This window comes from Liolophura sinensis, chromosome 3, assembly GCF_032854445.1.
Source record: "Liolophura sinensis isolate JHLJ2023 chromosome 3, CUHK_Ljap_v2, whole genome shotgun sequence".
Lineage (NCBI taxonomy): Eukaryota > Metazoa > Mollusca > Polyplacophora > Chitonida > Chitonidae > Liolophura > Liolophura sinensis.
This window is the reverse complement of record NC_088297.1, coordinates 10,218,201-10,240,858: the sequence shown is the minus strand read 5'-3', so window position 1 is coordinate 10,240,858 and position 22,658 is coordinate 10,218,201. Positions and strand designations below refer to the sequence as shown.

Sequence of the window (22,658 nt, the reverse complement as noted above, 5' to 3'; positions counted from 1 at the left end):
TTATATTTCGTCTTTAAGCTATAATCAAAAATGGCCTCCATTGTTGAAATAAAAGTATTTTGCTTATTACCACAAACGATCGCGATACCAATAGGGTCGCTGGCTCATGCTGGCTCCCTCTCCAGTCGTACGTTGGAAGGTTTGCCAGCATCCTGAGGATGGTAGTGGGTTTTCCCTCGAGCTCTGCCTAGTTTCCTTCCATCATATAATCCTGGCCGCTGCCGTATAATTCTTCAGTACGACTTAAAATACCAATCAAATAAATGAATAAATGCAACAGAGATGGCAAGTTTTCCTGGTGTAACTACGGTTATTGTGAAATCAGCTGTTTCCCAGGATTAATCCCACCAATCAGTATACCTTGGGTAAAAAGTGTTGAATTAATCTCTCGCTAGGTTTTATTTGGGTTTTAATCAATAAGGTTTCTCAGATCGAACGCTTGTTTGTTTAATTTGGAGATTTGGTTTTCCTCCTGTGAGTTGTTGTAAAAGTTCTCGAGAACAATTCGTGATTACGGCGTTAAACACTCGCCCAACAAATAAATAAATAAATTCTGCTTCTTTCTTTGCCATAACTCTGAAGTATATGTATAACGCAGGTGAAGAAGAATGGTTCGTTGCCTTGTGAGTTCTCGGAGGTTGAAAGATTTGTTTACAAGGATACACTAAACGCTTGCACTCATTGGGCTTATCCTTCCTTGATGCCGCCTTCCAACCATTGCTCTCGTCGTTCCGTAATATCATCACTTATGTCCGCCAGGTGTTTTGACATCGGGATTTTCGTCGGGCGGGGCTTTTGTCCTGGATTCATGCCAACATTGACCCCTTACTCTTATCTTTCCCTGATGCCAGCATTGCGCCCGTTGTTCTCTTCATTCTGTGATACCAGTCTTGCCCTCATTGCTTTTATCGTTCATTATTGCCAGCCTAGTCCCATTGCTGTTATCGCTCCCTAATACAGGTATAGCACCAATCCTCATCGTTCCCTGAAGCCATTGGCTTTATCGTTTCCTGAAGCCAATATTGCCAATAAATATTTTAGTATATTGTACCAATTGCTCCTATTGTTTCCGGATTGACACCAGCGTTGTTCCATTGCTCTTATAATCCCCTGATCCTTCTTGCCAGAATTGCATCCATTACCCCCATCATTCCCAGATCACAGCATTTCATCCACTGTTCTTATCGTTCTCTGACGCCAGCCATTGCACCCATTGATCTTACCGTTCTCTGTTACTAGCATAGCACCCGGTATTGTCCCATTGTTCTTTTCATTCCCCTGACACTTACTTAGCATCAATTCTTCTAAGTTCCCCATGCTGGCATCACATCCATTGCCCCCATCATTTCCAGATTCTACCGTTGCACATTGCTTTTATCATTTCCTGATGCCAGTGTTGCACCCATTGCTCCTTTCATTTCTTAGTGCCAGCAGTGTTTCCCTTGGCTCTATTGGTTTCCTGATGCCAGCAGTGCAGATCTCACACTAGCATTACATCCCTTGCTCTTATCATTCCCAAATGACATTACTGTCTCAACTGCTCCATCGCCCTCCTCTGTACACTCTTATTTCTATGGTTTTCAGTACAAGGGAGTGGATGATAAAAGACTGGGATTGTGATAGGCGATTGTTCTTCATGCCGCATCCCTGTCACGTTGACGGGATTTGTCAGCAGGGGTTTCATCTCCATGGCAACTGGCTGTCGTCAGGAAATTCCTTTCAAAAGTGATGTAGTTTTTTTCTCTCTCAACATTTCAAGTCCGAAGTCAAAAAAACTCAAGAAATTTTCGTCGTCATGGTCTTGACGGGACATTCACAAAAGACGGCACAGGTCCACGACTGAATTCCGTCGTTGATGATCTGAGTCATACCACCAAGTTTTTCGTTTTTGATTTTGCTCAGCCTTACCCGGAATATTACGTTCAATTTTAGCGCTGAAGTAAACCACAAGTGACTTTATATGTTGGTTTGCCCCCTACACCAACAAATGTTTTCATTCATATGGATGGATTTTTGGTTTTATGCCATATTAAAGAATATTTTGAATTTCGTAAAAATAAAATCAGATTTTATTTTGTACCATATTTGTGCTAAACGCACTAATGTTCTTTTGTATTTTGTATACTAATGAAACATAATTTAGACAAATTCCATATGCTGTTAATACTTGTGCAATTTGGTTCAGTGATAAAAATGATATGAGGAGTTGCACGCCATCTAAGGTGCTTATACGCTTGGCTTATGCCCACCTCTCGTTCATAACAGTTTTTTTCAAAATGATTTTGTACTTTTGCAATTTGGTGATCATTGATACGCTAATAAGTATAAACAATATACATCAAAGCGTGAAGAGTGGTGAAATTAAGACAGAATTCTGTTCACTTTATTTGGGAATTAATGGGAAGACGTAAATTATTGTTGCGCAACGTATGTAATGTTACAAAGTATTGGTTTCTATAATGAAACGTCGTTCTGTCTTTATTGTGACGTCATAATTATAAGCTGGGAAACGAACGTTTCACGTCAATAAAATGGCGTCAGGGATCTACTGCCGGGCGTTTGACAGGTCCCCATTGTGATATGTATGTGACCCTATTAGTATACATGTATAAAGCGCGTGCAATGTTGCATCAAGCGCTTTCACCAAGGTAATGTGTGCCATCGCCCTATGTCGTATAAATGGACATCTTTTCCTGGTCTTTTCTTACAGGCTATTCTGCTCCAGGTTAAACCGGGGATTCTGCTGTTGGACTAAGCATCCCCTAGGCCTGGTCCCTTGCTTTTTTTTAATGTGACTGTATGTTAAATGGGATGACAGCACAGCATTTTGAATAATTCTAGATCAGTGACGTCTAATTGCAACTAACATCATTCATTTTTTTTTTGCACCTGATTTGGGGTGCCACGGTGCTATGGGGTGTGTAATTTGCTACTATTTAAGCATTTACATTAATAGTTACAGTAAAACGCTAACTGAGGTAAACTGTGACCGTATTTCCCTGGTTACGTGTGACCTATACCCCTTGCTGTTGCACTCCTTGAGAGTTTTTTAGTTAATTTTTCTTATTCGGTGTAAATAGTCGGTGCTTTTAACTCCAAGAAGAGCACTCTCACATATAAACACAAACGCTTATGTTATATATAATTCTATAGTTAATATGTTATGCATTTTTGTCAGGGCAATTAGTTCTTCATATATGGCTTATGAGTAAAGCTATTTTGTGATTGGTTAACTTAGGTCACATGGTCACAAGCCTGTTGAGTATAAGTGGGGAAGCCTTCAGAGTATTTGACAGATAATACACAGGATCTCAAACGGTAAACATCGAAGTATTTAATAATTAAAACATCTTTAAGTGAATACCACTATATCTATAGTGCAATTAATACAACTATATCTATATTAAGCTGCGGAAGATCGTGGGTTCCCATCGGGCTTTGCCCGGTTTCCTCCCATTATAATTGTGGTCACCATCATATACGTGAAATATTACGGAGCAGCATATCTTTTGCCCCCCACCTCCCCCCCCACACACACACATTTTAGGATGCGGAAATTATATCTACTTGTAACACAAACAGGCCCCTTCGCCGAATAAAACATCACCCTCTGGCAAATATATTTTCTCGGTAAACTAAACATGGTAAACTGCAATTTTCTAACAACGCATTTATAACTGCTGCGTTATGTAGTTTTGAATAAATATATTTACATGAAACGTGCTGTGCACTGGCACCTGTTGTGTCTAATGTATACGTCTACATAGAATGCAATTTTTCCTCATGCGTTTTAAAAATCTTAAATAAATATTCTTTAAATAATTCCAATCACCTGGACATTTTTCATGGAGTTTGACATATAGTTCATTTTATTGTTTTCCGTTCTTTTTATGAGTTACTTAGCGTAGGCTGTTTTTGAAGTACAAATGTTCATGCCACATGTACTGAAATAATGATATTTTTTTAATAACAATTTTTCTGCAACGTTGGTAGTGTATTTTTTTGCGTTTTGCTTTTCCAGATCAAATGATATAGTGTCACGAAGTTATACATGCCTGTTTTTTCCAAACTGATAATGTGCCAAAATTACATAGGTTTATGTAGGTTTGCTTTTGTTATAGCTTTCAGTACACATACAGAAGTAGCATATATTAATATATACAATTTTGCCATGGAAGGGCAAATCATCTACAGTGTAATATGACAGTGTAATAAAAAGTGAACTCATTTGTCTCCAGACACAATCTTTTTTTCTGATTTAGTGACTGTTTCAATGCGATGATGTTGCAGTTTTATTCAGCGCAAAAAGCAGAATAATTAATTATGCATTATAATATTAATTATATTTGTACAGTATATGCACTCATCGGTGTTGAGTTATTTATTTCATTATGGTTTATCGTCATTCCAAGATCATTTCTCTTAGGACGGCTTGCAAGATTCATCAGTGAAGGAAAGATAAGTAACCATTGTTACCACCCACATTGGCGCGTTACTGACAATTCCCCTAAATCAAACGCACGCCTTTTTTCTGCGTCAAAGACCTGATCAAAAAGTTATGTATGCATCTGAATGACATGATTTCAATGGAAAGCAAGCCAGGGCGAATAGGCAGGCTTAAATAGTCAATAACACCTCAATTTGCATATCTAAGATACGGCAAATCGTCTCTAAGGCGATATAGCTCCTTCAGAGCTTCCGGGGCCTTGGCGGCTCCTGGACCCTCTCTTTTTTTTTTTGCTGGTACTTTCCCGTTACTTGGTACAGTAACGGGAAAGTTTCGCTGGAGTGGAAATCCGAGAATTCAATTTTATATAGAGTTATATAAAGCGCAATGGCTCAGGAGCATTTCAACAATGCGATCGCTGCATGTGAGTTCAAGCCCAGCTGCATGCCAGTTTCGTAATTTGGTTTGCCAAGCAATCTATAGAAAGGCCATGGGTTCCCCCCGAGCTGACCGCTACCGAATAAGTGAAATATTCTTGGGTACGACGTAAAACTCCAGTCCAAAAAAAAAGAAATAAATTGTTAATTCTTTTACCAAGAGTTTACAAATTTCACAATATAAACTCTTCCACATCGATTTGATGTCAGACTACCGTTAGACTATCCTGACCCGAACATTATTTCTTAAATATGTATGACATATATATGAGTGCTGTTTCAGCAGTTTGAGGTTGTGCACCTTACCCAGTCACGCGCAAAAAGATGACCATGATCTCATGACATGTATTAGACGAACGTTGCTCGTAGGCTATGCAGGTAGAGTTGGCAAAATGCTACAACGGTGCAAAGTAGGCCTAACAACGTTGCAGAGGAACACGATGATGTGTGCATACAACAATAGAAATCAATGCAAATTTATTTGTTATAATTTGTTTTATTTTGTATTAAAATTGTGTACCAGCTGTCATCCAAATGCACGTTCCAGGTCAATGATCGTTCTTAATTCCCCAAAACAACGTTCACCACAAACCACAAAAAACCTAAGAAATGTGCATAGGCCTACGTACAAAAGATGCAAAATTTAGACGGATTCGTACAAAGAGAAACAATCAACAGTTTTCAATGACGTCTATTTATTTACTTGATTGGTGTTTTACGCGGTACTCAAGAATATTACACTTATACGACGGTGACAAGCATTATGGTGGGAGGAAACCGGGCAGAGCTCGGTGAAAACCCACGACCATCTGCAGGTTGCCCACCTGCAGACCTTCCCATGCACGTACGGCCGGAGAGGAAGCCAGTTTGAGCGGGACTTGAACTCACAGCATCATTGATGTTGGAAAGACGCAAGAAATGTTCTATAGGCGAATGAATGAAATCAGTGTGTATATCGTGCACCATTCTAGGTATATAAGCCGTCGATGCTCAGAATATATATGCCAGATGTGCTTTGGTTACCATGGCATTTTGGTTACCAAGCGTGGGGAAGCAAGATGAATATGCATGTCAGTGACGTAACTATAAGTGGTTGTGCATGTTTAGTTGTAAAATATGGCACGGCATGCGTGTGAGTTGTAGAAGTCTGACACTACATGCATGTTAAATATAATTTGTTTTGATTTCTGACATAAAAACCCGCAAAATTCCAAAGTGAAGGTATAAAATATCGTATATCATGGTTTGTGTCCAACTAATTATGGTTTAAACGCTAAATTCTATATCCTTGTGGTTAAAAATTCGGCCAGTGAACATACGGTATATCATGTCAACACAAAAATGTCACAAATTAATAATAAGAGTTCAATATTAAATGTTTGACGCTACCCTAGCAAAAGAGTATCAGAAGAGAAGGTGCATGCGCGGCTATACCAAGCACTGGCACACGACGCGTGAGCTCAGTCCCGGCCTTAGTTCTACAAACAATGGTTCAATGGTACTGCAAGGGCGGGATTTGATTAAATATTTAGAGGAGGGTCAGATTATCCTAGTCCACAAGGTTGGGTTCCAGGGGCCACCTAGACCTCTGAAGCTTTCAAGCTGTAGATAGCCGGACACGCGTTTTAGTCCATCTTAAATATACCCGGAAGGCGAGATCATAAAGATCATGTCATTTATTTTTTAAAAATTATTTATTATAACTGTAAAAGCATACGCCCGGACAATGCGATTTTTCAGATGGTTGGAGGCGCGTTTTAGACGATTTCTGGTGGCTACATTTATAGGGTATAGGATGCCGGGATAAACTGCATATTTCTCCTTTCCTAATTTTTTTTGTCTTCCAGTATTCCTAACTTCTGTTATCTTTGTTTACGGCAGCCTACGTGGTCGTGGGGCTTAGCACACCAGCACAGTGCAATTACCCAGGAGCCTCATGCGGTCTGTGATTTGCTCGTGCTGGCTAACCCTCTGGCCGTCCGTGGGAAGGTTTCCTTTCCCCTACAACCCTGGCCGCTGTCGTGTACATGAAATATTCGTACGGCGTAAAACAGCAACTAAAGAAAATAAAAAATAATAAACAAATTAATATTTATATCTATATTTTATCTCCATGTTTTTAATTCTCGCATTTCTGTGCATATGTACATACTGGGAATTGGAAGCATACAACGTTTTGGACAAAAATGATTTATAAAAATTCATTAGCTAAATCCAAGACACCTATGCATCCAGAAATGGGTCTATATTAGCCGATATGCTGAAACCTGTGATCACAACTGCAAAAGCTAGCTGTAGAAAGGACCCATACCTAGAAATCATTTTCAGTTCTAAGTTGTTAACATCTACGTGTATATAGATTTTGGTTTGGTATACACCTGATCTTTATATGCAAGAAGACACACTATATGTACACAAACCTATAATGATACGATTCGTGGTCATAAATGCTTGAAATATTGCTAAGTATGACATAAAAACCAAAGCATACATTCTGACCTCCATGGATAAAAACGTGAGAACATAAGCGACCTAAGCCTATAGGTCATAACAATATCTTGCACCAATCATCAAGGTAGACAAACTGTAATTAACAAAAACATCTTGACTTCCACAGGCTCTTATTAATAGTAGAAACAACTTTTCTTGGAGAACACGGGCCCGTGTCACAAAGCGCACGTTACGTGCACCTAACTTCCATGGCGACCAGTATTGTAGGTATCACGTCGCCATGGATATTACGTGAACGTAGCGCTGCGTGTGCTTTGTGTAACGGAGCGGTTTTTTTTCTTTTTTTTCTATAGAACTATATGTAAGCAAGTTCGGGCATACAGTCCGTGATATAGCACGTGCTGTGTTCTAACAAATATCGAGCAATTTTACAGCGACTATTGTGCAGACTATACCACATGAATGTCAACTACCTACGGAATACAATATTTTACTTATTACCCTAGGGTGTGTTTATTTCTTCCTACCTTTTTTCCGCAGATGAACACTGCTATATCATATACGGGCTGCCCGGCAAACCAAAAGTTCTACGGGAAAATACCTGTACTTTGCATATAGAAAAGATATATTGCAAACAATATCAGAGTATAGTCGGACACTTTACTCTATATATACGCGGTGCGAAAAAATATATATGCAGTATGCTATAAACTTGCTATAATATCTACAATATAGCAGAGGTGCCTTTGAAATACAGGTGTCTGTTTTGTATATAGGCTAGCGGTCACAAACGCCGCGTATATTGTGAACGTTATCACTGGTTTCAGAACAGATACTAGTTTCGTGGTGTCCCTAATCGATTAATAATTGCGAGCATTCAGGCTTAAGTTGATCTGTCAGTGTAAAATGTATATACATTAATCGACCACATACAATGATCCATTAATTATTACACCTATAATAAGATGATGTGATGTGTCAGTAGTTTGGCGTCGTGCACCTTACCAGTCACGTCCCAATAGATGCCCATGACGTCAGCACATGAATTTGACGTACGTCAGCACATTGAACCTATGTAGGTCCAGTTACCAGAAAGTCATAACTTTAAAACGTAACAACGGTGCCGACGAGCACCAACTTGTTTCATTTTGTTTTAAAATTGTGTACATGTCATTACTGATAGAGCCTCCTTGAACAGTGCATGTAGACTTCCTATTTCGCCTGCTTTTTTCACTTGAATGATAGATATTGTGTATAGGCATTGTGTCCAAAGACCAATCTTCTGTAACCACAAATTAATTATAATTGTTAAATTTGAAAGACGCTTTCCGAAACGGCTTTTGACGTTTCTAATTTTCGTATCATAATGAACAGTCAGACTCCCAGTTATTCAATCAACAGAAATCCCTAGAGTACCCATGGTCTATGAAAGCTCTATTTTCTGTAGTGCAACTTGTTGGGTTCGATACTTTGTTGCTCGAAAAAGACGGTATGTGCTAAATAGGTTAGCCCATGTTTGACTCGGACTTCACAACATTGTATGCTCCTAAATAAATAGATTAACCTCCACTCTCCCGTTGCCTCTTGAACATTAAGAGGTGACCACAAATTTCGTTTTTACTGTGCAATGTTAACGAATGCATTCCGTGTTTAATGGAATACAAATGGTGAGTTGGTTACCAACATTTAAAAAATTTCGATCAAATGCAAATATTTTGCAAATGTTTGTCTTCACTTGTGCTGACTGCTTGTCTATACTGTTTTACGTTCCGAGAATACGAGAATACGAGGATACTTCAATGAATGGACTGCAAAATTGTATCGAACGCGCCACGCGCACTTGTTGACAAGTGCCCTAATTTTTTGGCCGATGTTTGCAGCTGCGGCATTTCGGTGCTGATGTACCGTTACTTGCTATTCAGCCACTTGCCAACCCACACTGATGTAACTGTGCAGCATTTGTGAAACACAGACGCTACATCAAAAAGTAACTCTATTAGGAAATTGGGTGAGTTACAGATTGATAGTTTAAAGACTGTTATGGACACTTACGCTTACTTTGCTACATGTGGTAACATTGAAAGCTTTGTAGAGCGAATCTGTATTAAAAAGAACGTTTAGAACGATTTTTGATACATTACACACACTGAATGGTGTATTTGAAATTTGAAATTTAATTATACCGTTTAATGTTTAATCTATTTATGCTGTTTAACGCAAAAATATTTAAGATTTTTTTTAAGTAAATGTTTGGCGCACTGTATCCTGGCGACAAGCTTAAATACTGACGTCACGATATCGGAAAGTCATGGAACTCCACAAATAATATGCTGTATCATTTTATCCATGTATTCTAGGCGGTTTAGAATTTAGGATTTTGATACATCTTTGGCATTTGGAATCAAATTAGGCGTTGGCACTTGGAATGACGTCGCTGAGCCAGTTAATTTGGAAACCAAACCTTTTCCAAATAAGAATCACCCACGATATATGGCTGAAATATTGCTGACGAGGCGTTAAAGCTATATATATCATTCACTCAAAATGAAAAATATGTTTCTAAAATATCATTTTTAAAACAGGTAGTTTGAAAATGTAAAGTTAGATCAGCTCAGATTATGTTTAGTTGACGATGAGTTGCATTTACTGGGAAGAGCACAAATACAGCCATTTTAAAGTACAAAAGTAAATCACAACAAGGTAACAGAATAACACTTACAATATATCGAAAGTTTTTAATTAATAAAAAAAGTTAATTCGATATCTGTAATTAATATCACACCACACCACCCAGGTATACAGGGACTTTGTTGTCGATGACGTTATTTGAGAGACTTTAACCATTAGAGCTAGCAAGGCCCTTATTAGTACCAAGTGAAGAAACAACCTAATTCACTCAGGCTGGATCAATAAAATTCAGCCCAACTGCATCTGAAAATGACAAAAGAAAATGTAAATAAATAAATAAAAACAGTACATGTAGATATGCGGACGTCTATGGTGCGTATTATTTGAGAGCAAAAAAGGACTACAAAGCGAAATAAACGAAGAGGAACGCGCATGCGTTATTTTCCTCATACATTTTTAATGTTTGTGCGCGACTTTAACAAATTAACGATTATGATGAACATTGTTAGTGAAATGTTTGACGAATACAAGTTTGACAATTAAGAAAAAATCTCCAGTTTAGAAGAGGAAGTTCAAGAACTGGAAGAAAAATTTGAGGAATATATTTAGGTCAAATTTTTTATCTCGTGCGTATTTATTTGAAACAGCATCTGAGGTTGAACAGTGCAGATAAACCCGTCTGACAAAACGAGTACTTCATCAGTGCAAGATATTACTTTGTTGTAACTTTGTATCTTTCTGTTCCTTTCTGCGCGCGCTGTCACAGCTGTTTACTATGCCTCGGCTAGAATGGGAAGCACGCGCGATGTATCTCAAAAAAAAAAAGTTTATAATACTTTTGAAATGTTTTCTTAAATGTTGACTGGAATCCTGTCCGTGGTGATGTGCCTTGGAACTCCATATTTCCCGACTCACTGCCCTGCCGAGATCCCTGCAGTTTGTTGCAAATCACAGCTTCTAAAAATTACAGACATGCTATGGCCGGCATTCCTTCAGGCGAGTCCTATTATAAGAGAAAGGGAGGTCAATAATTTTTTTCTCGAGAGGTTGGAGAACTTTTAGTCATGGAGAAGAATCTTCGTGTCGAAAAAGGTTGGAATTTAATAAGATTTAGACGGTATCTATATTTATCGGTAAAACCGAATCCGGCGAATGTAATTTTCATACAATTTGGAACACCATCTTTCCCTCCCCACCAAATAGTGTGATATTCTGACGAAGATGCAAAGAAATGACGGCGAGAGGGCGCACGTGTGAGGTAGAAGCCCACTCGATTTTGGATTTCGTTGTGAAATGCAGAACAACTTCACGTTTTCAGGTGATTTAGGTTTGTTTATAAGGGCACACCATCATGTATTGGATTTGAGCACAACGTCAGGCAAATGCACAGTTCACTACCATCACTTCGCCACATTTCAAGATAAAATGAACATCGAAACTAAAAGTGGCGGGGGATTTTTGGGCTCCTAACTTAAGCTATTTCTAAACACCAAGTGACAAGTCTTTGATAACACATTATTGGATGTTTTGTCTATAAGGTGATATATTAATGTGAGATTAGTATGTAGCCTATACCTCTTCAAACTTAAAATAATCGCGTGAATTTGATCTGAGCGGCTCATAAACTCGAGTTTACACAGCTAAACAACGTCAACACGTAAGCCTTTTTCCATGCTTGTCTCTGTCGTTTACATCGTGGAATGCGGAAAAGTTTAACAGATCCACCTTTTTAACATCTATTCGTGTAGCCCACGATACAGCACGACGAAACCATTTGCCCTTTTCGCCCGACAACGATATTGGTGCGCATGCGCGAGCAAACTTCCGCTCTGAAACAGAACTCCCCTAAATAAATATTGGCACTGTTTTTGTTGTGAAATATCTATTCTCTATTCATATACCAAGCTTGAATTAAATGAGAACCAACTTCAGCAGGAGTCAGGTCAGGCATGTTAATTGCGCTTAGGGTTGACCAAGAATAAGGCTTTTATTAACAAGTAATTAAAGTTTCCCAACCCAAATAAAAAACAAAAAGTAATAAAAAAAAAAAAAAAGAAGTGTTTGCCTAGGCCTAATGCTTTCTGAATACGTTTTGCTCTTTAAAGCGTTTTGAAGTGAAGTTGCTGACTTTTTAATAGATGTATGGAGTAGCTCAACATGTCTGTTTACCTAAGGAGAGTTCTGTACCTTGGGAAACTTATGATTATCATTCATACAGTGCTTAAAAGTCATTATGTGTACACTAATAATTTAATTTATGACCATTCATATTTTCTCGTAATATGAAGATTATACATGCCAAATGTGACTTAAAAATAAGTGTTCTGACATTGTCCAGGCCTGCATGGAAAATTCTATGATGATTTTTTTTTTTTTTTTTCGCATTAATGAGTTAACAGCTAAATCCAAAATTTGAATGTTTTTTTCGACTTCTGCAGATTGCAGCCTTTAAATTCAGCTTTATACTTTGTGAATACTGAAGCAATGTTCTGTGAAATTCCAGTGATAAATGCTTTAGAAAAAAAATCCTCCTAAAATTCAAATGATTTCTAGTTTCAAATTTCCATTGTTCCATTCTCAGCCCCTTTTATGAATGTGACTAAGGAGTATTGTAATGGCACTGTCTATAAGTCCGTCCGTCAATCTGTTCGTCCCCATCTTTGTGACCACCATATCTCTCAACTGATGCAAAGACAACTCATGAAGTTTTACTGAGATGATTGGTTTTGATTCATAAAATGTATATTTTCAGATCTATCCTAGCACCAGTCTCATATTAATCAGTGTAATTTGCATAAATAGTGGCAGTTTGCTATACCTCTGAACCTGGTGTTATGTATAGATTATCATTGTAACTTAAAACTGGTTATTTTTTGAGACAATTTTACCTTTTTTTTGAATATGTTTTTTAGTAACATTTGCAATAACAGTTGAATGAAATGATGACATAATAAAATTTATGACAATTCTTTGCTTTTTGTGTCTTTTTGAAACAGATCATCTAATGAAGACTGCTACTCCCAAACGAATCCCAAAGTGTGCGCGGTGCCGAAACCATGGGGCTGTGGCGATCCTGAAAGGCCACAAGCGGTTTTGCCCATGGAGGACATGTGGGTGTCGAAAATGTTGGCTGGTAGAGGAACGTCAGCGCGTTAGTCGCGAACAGATCGCACTGCGCAGGCAACAGCAACAAGAGGAAGACCAAGGATTAGTTTTGGACAACTCGAACATGCAGTTGGTTCCACCAGTCGCAAACAACTGTCAGTCCATCAACAGAGCTGCTCCACAAAATGTCCTGTCCTTCAGTAAGTATTCTGCCTCAGTACTCATGTGTAGAAAGATGACCTTACGACAAGTGACCTACTTTTGCGACATGATGTCGTTTTTTTTTTTTTTTACAGCATGATAGGGTCAGTCTGCCCATTTTAATGTGGTGTGGTAGATAGAATATAAAAAACTAATTAAACATGATTCTGAATTGCGTTCTTGAATGGGTTTGGTTAGTGACTGTTAAATGTTGCAAAAATGATGATATTCTTTCAGTGGTTTTATCTACACACAGTACTATTTTAATCCCATGATTTGAGTTAGAATCCAAAAAATTGTTGGGCTAAATCAGAGATAATAACAATAGTGAATGAGAAATACAAGTAACAACAAGTCACAAATGTTCAACTTCAGATAAATCAAAATAAACACTTTTTAAAATTTTTATCTCGCGTAAACTTGATTTGGGCCCCCCAGCCCAGTGGAATTTTGGCTTATTAATTTGGGGGGGGGGGGGGGGTATTATGAGTTGCGAAAATTTCCCTGCTTGAGCATGACCCTGGTTGCTCTCAGGCCATAGATCTAACAGTCCATCTGTACATCACAAACAAGAATTTACATCATGTTAAACTGAAGTTCTATTAAAGGGACATACCGCTGACGTCAAAAAAAATTGTGTTGTTATTTTCGATGTACTCTACATAAAACTGAGACTTTCAGATGTCTATTGACACCTATCCTACTTTCATTTAGTAATCGAATGTTCAGTTTTATCGGGGGTTTCCCTTCGATCATGAACTCACTCAAGTCGCTGTATTCAGAAAGCCTGATTTTTTTAGTTAGTTACCTCCCCTTGTTGTCTAGATGACGGGAGATGTTCAGCGAACTTGAAATGTCAGAAATGGCATTGTGTTGTAATTATGCGGACTACCGTGTAACTTCAGTTCTGCTGTACAGATCGCTGGGAATTACGAATACTTTATAAAATTGTATTGATAGAAAGGAAGATCATATCTGGCTCACTAGACTTTCAGTTCGCTTATTGTATTGTTCACATGTGCGATCGATGAGCGAGCGTTACATTGTGTGAACTTATTGAAGATGGCTTGGTTTCCAACAGTATCATAATGGTGTACATATATCTGCGCGTCACAAGTGGGAAAGTTTGTCAGTGACTTCCCAAAGATCACTGGTTTATCCCAGACGCCCTGGTTTCCTCCACCCATGATACTGGTTGACATTGTATGAGTGAAATATTTACTCCTATCCTTGCAGCTATGAGTGAAGCAACAGCCAATTAAATCTTATCTCTATTGCATCGAAAACAGCAATTCTCTACTCTTCCAGCCAATGAGCTAAGTCGAAACATGTCGCTGCGATCACTGGTGCTGTGTTACCCCAACTATAATGTGGCCACCCTGCGATCCCTTCTCTTGCTGTGTAACAACAACTTGTCTATGGCCATACAGAAACTACAGGAGGCACAATGTAAGTTGTTATATGGTGGTTAGACTTATCTCCCTTTATAGTTTGCGATCCCTTGTCTTGCTGTGTAACAGCTTGTCAGTGGACATACAGAAACTACAGGAGGCACAGTGTAAGTTGTTATTTGGTGGTTAGACTTATCTCCCTTTACACTTTACTCTATGACCTTTTATCTTGCTATGGATGTAACAACACCTTGTCAGTATCCATACACAAGCTACATGAGGCACAATGTAATTTGTTATTTGGTGGCTAGACTTATTATCTCCCTTTACACTTTACTCTTTGAACTTTCCTCTTCCTGTGAGTGTGTAACAACAGCTTGTCAATATCCATACACAAACTACATGAGGCACAATGTAATTCGTTATTTGGTGGCTAGACTTATTATCTCCCTTTACACTTTACTCTTTGAACTTTCCTGTTCCTGTGAGTGTGTAACAACAGCTTGTCAATATCCATACACAAACTACATGAGGCACAGTGTAATTCGTTATTTGGTGGCTAGACTTATTATCTCCCTTTACACTTTGCTCTTTGAACTTTCCTCTTCCTGTGAGTGTGTAACAACAGCTTGTCAATATCCATACACAAACTACATGGGGCACAATGTAAGTTGTTATTTGGTGGTTAGACTTACCTCCCCCTACACGTTACTCTGTGACCTTTTCTCTTGCTGTGAGTGTGTAACAACGGCTTGTCAATATCCATACACAAGCTACATAAGGCACAATGTAAGTTGTTATTTGGTAGTTAGACTTAACCTCCCTTTACACGTTACTCTATGACCTTTTCTCTTGCTGTGAGTGTGTAACAACAGCTTGTCAATATCCATACACAAACTACATGAGGCACAATGTAAGTTGTTATTTGGTGGTTAGACATATCTCCCTTTATACTGTATGACCCCTTCTCTTCCTGTGTAACAACAACTTGTCAATTGCCATACAGAAACTACAGGAGGCACAATGTAAGTTGTTATTTGGTGGTTAGACTTATCTCCCTTTACACTTTATTCTTTGACCTTTTCTCTTGCTGTGAGTGTGTAACAACAGCTTGTCAATATCCATACACAAACTACATGAGGCACAATGTAAGTTGTTATTTGGTGGTTAGACATATCTCCCTTTATACTGTATGACCCCTTCTCTTCCTGTGTAACAACAACTTGTCAATTGCCATACAGAAACTACAGGAGGCACAATGTAAGTTGTTATTTGGTGGTTAGACTTATCTCCCTTTACACTTTATTCTTTTACACAAACCACATGAGGCACAATGTAAGTTGTTATTTGGTGGTTAGACTTATCTCCCTTTACACTTTATTCTTTGACCTTTTCTTTTGCTGTGAGTATGTAACAACAGCTTGTCAATATCCATACACAAACTACATGAGGCACAATGTAAGTTGTTATTTGGTGGTTAGACATATCTCCCTTTATACTGTATGACCCCCTTCTCTTGCTGTGTAACACCAACTTGTCAGTACCATACAGAAACTACGGGAGGCACAGTGTAAGTTGTTACTTGGTGTTTAGACTTATCTCCCTTTACGCTTTACTCTTTGACCTTTTCTCTTGCTGTGAGTATGTAACAACGGCTTGTCAATATCCATACACAAGCTACATGAGGCACAATGTAAGTTGTTATTTGGTGGTTAGACATATCTCCCTTTATACTGTGTGATCCCTTCTCTTCCTGTGTAACAAGAACTTGTCAATTGCCATACAGAAACTACAGGAGGCACAATGTAAGTTGTTATTTGGTGGTTAGACTTATCTCCCTTTACACTTTATTCTTTGACCTTTTCTCTTGCTGTGAGTGTGTAACAACAGCTTGTCAATATCCATACACAAACTACATGAGGCACAATGTAAGTTGTTATTTGGTGGTTAGACTTATCTCCCTTTACACTATTCTTTGACCTTTTCTCTTGCTGTGAGTGTGTAACAACAGCTTGTCAATATCCATACACAAACTACATGAGGCACAATGTAAGTTGTTATTTGGTGGTTAGACTTATCTCCCTTTACGCTTTATTCTTTGACCTTTTCTCTTCCTGTGAGTGTGTAACAACAGCTTGTCAGTATCCATACACAAACTACATGAGGCACAATGTAAGTTGTTATTTGGTGGTTAGACTTATCTCCCTTTACGCTTTATTCTTTGACCTTTTCTCTTCCTGTGAGTGTGTAACAACAGCTTGTCAATATCCATACACAAACTACATGAGGCACAATGTAAGTTGTTATTTGGTGGTTAGACTTATCTCCCTTTACACTTTATTCTTTGACCTTTTCTCTTCCTGTGAGTGTGTAACAACAGCTTGTCAGTATCCATACACAAACTACATGAGGCACAATGTAAGTTGTTATTTGGTAGTTAGACTTATCTCCCTTTACGCTTTATTCTTTGACCTTTTCTCTTGCTGTGAGTATGTAACAACAGCTTGTCAATATCCATACACAAACTACATGAGGCACAATGTAAGTTGTTATTTGGTGGTTAGACATATCTCCCTTTATACTGTATGACCCCCTTCTCTTGCTGTGTAACACCAACTTGTCAGTACCATACAGAAACTACGGGAGGCACAGTGTAAGTTGTTACTTGGTGTTTAGACTTATCTCCCTTTACGCTTTACTCTTTGACCTTTTCTCTTGCTGTGAGTGTGTAATAACAGCTTGTCAATATCCATACACAAACCACATGAGGCACAATGTAATTTGTTATTTGGTGGTAAGACTTCTAGCTCATCTCATCAGCACTTGCCTTTGAATCACTGTGACAGACAGGGTGCAGGTTCAATCCCAGCCATGGATAGGGAATTTTTTGACAGTTTCCCACACTTTGACCTTCAAAAATAAGCGTTTGATGATGCTCGTGTTTGCACAGTCTGTTAATGTTCATTGAAAACCACTTGTATTCCAGCAATTATTATATGGCGTACACCTGAGAAAGTTAGTCCGTGACTTGCCAAAGGTTGATGGTTTATCCCATTCACTACATTTCCTTCCGCCTATAAAAGTGATGTCAACATTTTCCTTATTGAAGTACATGTGTGGTGTAAGACAACAATAAAATAAGTTTAGAAAGAAAAATAAGAAGACCTGAGTTATCTGGCCGTGGGATTTCTCACAGCGACATTGTTGTGTTAATATTTGACTGCTGAATGTGTTATGACTTTCAGTTTGCTACTGAAGTCATCTTTTAGTCTGTTCTAAAATTGATCACATCCATTTATGTGATAGTACAACTGATATTTTGTGCCTTGTTCGAATTTGTATATACTCAAATAGTTTGTCATAAAAGTTATGAGTAGTAATCAAAGGGACTAACGAGTGATAATCATACTGAAAGTTCTATGATCTTACATGTACTAATCAGAAAAAAGGTGTTTTGATTGTTCTATAGAAGATGGAGTCTCTCACCAATGCAGTCGCTGTGAGTTCGTCCAGCTCATGCTGGCTTCCTCTCCGGCCGTATGTGGGAGGTCTCCAGCGACCTGCAGATGGTCGTGGGTGTCCCCCGGGCTCTGCCCAGTTTCTTCCCACCATAATGCTGGCCGCCATTGTATAAGTGAAATATTCTTGAGTACGGCGTAAAACACCAATCAAATAAATAAATAAATTGTAATAATGAGCTTTTCTATGTAAATTTTTAGTTTAAATGTCAGTAGTAGTTTATAGATAGGTCTGTATGCCATTTATTTACTCACATGTTTATTTTGTCCTGTAGATCAGCAATCCAGCACTGACTACGCCACTCAGCACAATCCTGTCAGGCCGCGCGCCTGCGCTGCACCGCTCCCACTAGAACAGAGTTATAACTGGATACCCCAGGGCCATTACGACTGTCACTACAACTACCAGGCTAACAGTAACTCACCTCAGGGGCAGGGCTACAACCAGTATGCCCTGGGGAGCTATTGCTGTGAGAATCCAACCATTATGCAGACAGGGTACCAGAACAGCATCCCTCGCTACGGGAACCACAACACCTTCTCGCAGTCACAGGCTACCTTCTCTCCCCCACAGAGTTCCTGGTCTAGCGGATCATCGGGCATGAGCACTCATTTTCGCAGCGATCAGTCCGAGCCGATGAACCAGCAGTCCAGCGACACGCAGAGCCTTGTGATGTCACGAGGGACATCCTCACCTCTCGCCACGCCCTCTCCGCTGTCTTCACTAGATGATGTGGATGCGGCGAAAAACCCGGTATCTGACACGGACGACAAACCACTTGTCATGGACTTAAAAGAACCGTAATAGATATTGTCTGGGGCTTGGCCTATTTCCACTACACACTGCAAGTAGTTCTCTGGAATTACATGTACTTAACTACTTCTTGTCCAGAATGGACAAGAAGTAGTTTTTCAAAGCTTGTATGAATTTAGTATCCTTGATAAATTGTCTCTGTGTTGTGCACTGTTTGTACGTCTCAGCTCCTCATACTTCTGTAACGAGTGAGTTTGTACGTCTCAGCTCCTCATACTTCTGTAACAAGTGAGTTTGTACGTCTCAGCTCCTCATACTTCTGTATCGAGTGAGTTTGTACATCTCAGCTCCTCATACTTCTGTATCGAGTGAGTTTGTATGTCTCAGCTCCTCATACTTCTGTAACAAGTGAGTTTGTACGTCTCAGCTCCTCATACTTCTGTATCGAGTGAGTTTGTAGTCTCAGCTCCTCATACTTCTGTATCGAGTGAGTTTGTATGTCTCAGCTCCTCATACTTCTGTAACGAGTGAGTTTGTACGTCTCAGCTCCTCATACTTCTGTAACGAGTGAGTTTGTATGTCTCAGCTCCTCATACTTCTGTAACAAGTGGGTTTGTACGTCTCAGCTCCTCATACTTCTGTAACGAGTGAGTTTGTATGTCTCAGCTCCTCATACTTCTGTATCGAGTGAGTTCGTAGTCTCAGCTCCTTATACTTCTGTATCGAGTGAGTTTGTAGTCTCAGCTCCTCATACTTCTGTAACGAGTGAGTTTGTATGTCTCAGCTCCTCATACTTCTGTAATGAGTGAGTTTGTATGTCTCAGCTCCTCATACTTCTGTAACAAGTGGGTTTGTACGTCTCAGCTCCTCATACTTCTGTAACGAGTGAGTTTGTACGTCTCAGCTCCTCATACTTCTGTAACGAGTGAGTTTTTCTTTCTCATGCTTGTTTGATTTTTTTTTTTTTTTTGTTTCTTTTCTTTTTTCCATTGTTGAAAGATTCACTTGTATTAGACCATAATTAGAGATATTCTTGTTGGGCGTAACCCGACTGACCCTCTAGAAAACAAGCCATTTTTATTAGAATTTTTATAAAAGTTTGTTTTTTTAATTTTTTCCCTGGATGTTAATAGCTTTAAAACACCTACCTTTTTAATAATCAACAATAAAAAATGAAAAAGAAGCAAATTTCCTGTCAACCTTTGTATAAACTTTTTCAGATAGGCCCGGGTTATGTCCAGCAAGGAATTTTTTGATGTTGGCCTTGTTTTACTGTGCGTTTGATAAAGGTTCTTTAGGCGTTTGTAAATAAGTTGAGTCTTTATTTTTGTCACTTACAGGTCAAGTCTGAAAAGCATTCATACTGTTTCATTATTTCTGGAAATACTTGTATTAATGTAACTGTTAAGTGTGCTTGTATTAGAGCTACAGATGTAGGAAAGACATTTTCAGCGTTCAGCCAATATATATTTTGATTTATTTTTTATGCCAGACAGAAGATGAATTTCTCTTTTGAAACCCATAAATTTGTACGGAAGTTTTCCAAAGACTGTCACATCTTTTGGCGGCTGTGGAATTTAATTTTAGAATTCAAATATGTATTCTCTGTTTACTTTTGACTTCAGTGGTAAAATTATTTGTGAATTTTACAGATACTCAAATAAGATACTTTAGTATTTTTTTTATTTGTATTTAATTTTTTGTTCTTTATACCCTTTCATTGACTGTAATTAAAGTTACAAGCACGTTCCCCCGAAATTACAGTTATTGTGAGCTTTATCTCTCCAACTTGTCACAACACAGTTTTTCCCTCAATCTCTTGTGCTCGAGTTAGAGTCAAGGGCTCAGAACAGGAAAGAACTGAAATTGGGCCGGTGTATTGTTTTGCAGCAAAGAATCAGTGGGCAAATTTCTTGGACCTAGTTTAAATCTTTTAGTGAGTGAGTGCGTGCTGAGGGTTTAACGTCGTAATTATCAATTTTTCAGTCATATGACGATGAAGGAATCCTTGGAGTGCATGTAATGTGCCTCATTGTTGCAAGACGGATTTCCAGCGCTCTTTTATCTAGTGCTGCTTCACTGAGACGACTTAACAAAGGTAAGTAAGTCGCCCTGCCCGAGCCATTATACTGATACGGGTCAACCACACACTGCACTATCCCCTTCATGCTGAGAGTCATGCTGGTATTTAGATTTCAGTCTGGCTTAACTTCAGTAACACATTTGAACAACCAGCCCCTGTAGATTTCCCAGCTCGTTGTTGGCAAAAAAAACATTTATTAATAAATAAAACCACTTGGGACTTGCAAGTGAGTGATTGAATACTTGGGGTTTAATGTCATTACACCAGTCTACTACAGCTGAGGGGGCCTCTGTGGCTCAGTTCGTTAGCGCGCTAGGGCAGCTAATGACTCAGAAACCTCTCGCCAATGCGGTCGCCGTGAGTTCAAGTCCAGCTCATGCTGACTTCCTCTCCGGCCGTAAGTGAGTAAGGTCTGCTCAGCAACCTAGTGATAGCCGTGGGTTTCCCCTGGGCTCTGCCTCGGTTTTCCTCCCACCATAATGGTAGCCACCGTGGCATAAGTGAAATATTCTTGAGTACAGCGTAAAACACCAATCGAATAAATAAATAAATACTACAGGTCATGTTAAACTCGGTAGTTAAGAATGTTTCACTTATGATGGTCATTTTAATGGGTGAAGTAAACCAGTGCTTCATCACACAAGCGTTATTTTATTGTCACCAAGGCCCCACTAACAGTAAGAGCTGGGGAACCCATGAATTCCCTATCAAAGGCCAGATTTGAACCCGCACCTTGTGTCGTAGAGTGTGATCCGGCCCCGATAGCACAGTTGGAGAGCCTCCATTTTGGGAGAGGTTGATCCAGGGTCAATCCTGGATCGAGTCACACCTAAGACCTTAAAAGAGGAAGTTCTAACTTCCTCGCTTGGCGTTCAGCATGAAGGGGATAGTGCAATGACTGGGTTGACCCGTATCGGTATAATGGCTCGGGCGGGGCGGCTTGCTTGCCTTTGGTAAGCCCTCTCAGTAAAGCAGGACTAGATGAAAAAGGGGTGGAAATCCGTCCTGCATAAGGTGTCACATTAAATGCACTCCAAGGATTCCTTTATCATCATATGACTGAAAAATTGTTAAGTATGACATTAAACCCCAAGTATTCAATCACTCACTTGCATAGTCCCAAGTGGTTTTATTTATTAATAAATGTTTTTTTTGCCAACAACGAGCTGGAAATCTACAGGGGCCGGTTGTTCAAATGTGTTATTGAAGTTAAGCCAGACTGAAATCTAAATACCAGTCTTATCTTTTATACAAAGCAAAGTGACACTTTAGTCTGGACTAAAGTTAATACTGGGCTTAAGTCATAATACACTTCTGAACAACTGGGCCCGGTTGTTCAAAACAGGTTTAAGACTTAATACCAGATTTTAAGTTTAAGCCAGGTCTTCAGTTTTCTATTCATCCTGAAAACAATTGTGAAAAATTATATTCAATATGAACTAAAACTGCTGTTGCTATATTTTGACTTTGGAGAACGGCATTGGCTGCTGAGTTGGGCTTAACATTTAAGTATGAAATATGACTTAATACTAGGATTAGCTAATACACTTGCGAACAACGGGGCCTTGGGCCCAGATTCTCTGTCAAGAACATCATTAGAAGTGTGTGCGAGACCCATGCCAAAAAACACCAGACATGACACC

At 39.0% G+C, this 22,658-nt stretch overlaps 1 protein-coding gene across 4 annotated transcripts; it reads left to right on the top strand.

Moving 5' to 3' along the window:
• The first annotated feature begins 9,234 nt into the window (after nt 1-9,234).
• LOC135463890 (doublesex- and mab-3-related transcription factor 1-like) lies at nt 9,235-20,690 on the top strand. Of its 4 annotated transcripts, none has more exons than XM_064741354.1 (4): nt 9,235-9,343; nt 12,960-13,268; nt 14,578-14,718; nt 18,454-20,690. In XM_064741354.1, the coding sequence occupies exons 2-4, from the start codon at nt 12,968-12,970 to the stop codon at nt 18,981-18,983; spliced, it is 972 nt and encodes a 323-aa protein (XP_064597424.1). In that variant the 5' UTR covers nt 9,235-9,343; nt 12,960-12,967; the 3' UTR covers nt 18,984-20,690. The 4 variants fall into 4 exon arrangements, with proteins under 4 accessions (XP_064597424.1, XP_064597423.1, XP_064597421.1 ...); XM_064741353.1 differs by lacking the exon at nt 9,235-9,343 and adding an exon at nt 10,805-10,959; XM_064741351.1 differs by lacking the exon at nt 9,235-9,343 and adding an exon at nt 10,898-11,055.
• Nucleotides 20,691-22,658: the final 1,968 nt, after the last annotated feature.

What these genes read in the sequence shown, in the direction of transcription:
- LOC135463890 (XM_064741351.1), top strand. Translation starts at nt 11,028, where the DNA reads ATGGAGAAGAATCTTCGTGTCGAAAAAG. An exon ending in GAATCTTCGTGTCGAAAAAG is followed by an intron (nt 11,056 to 12,959) that starts GTTGGAATTTAA and finishes TTTTTGAAACAG; the next exon opens with ATCATCTAATGAAGACTGCT. An exon ending in ACAAAATGTCCTGTCCTTCA is followed by an intron (nt 13,269 to 14,577) that starts GTAAGTATTCTG and finishes CTACTCTTCCAG; the next exon opens with CCAATGAGCTAAGTCGAAAC.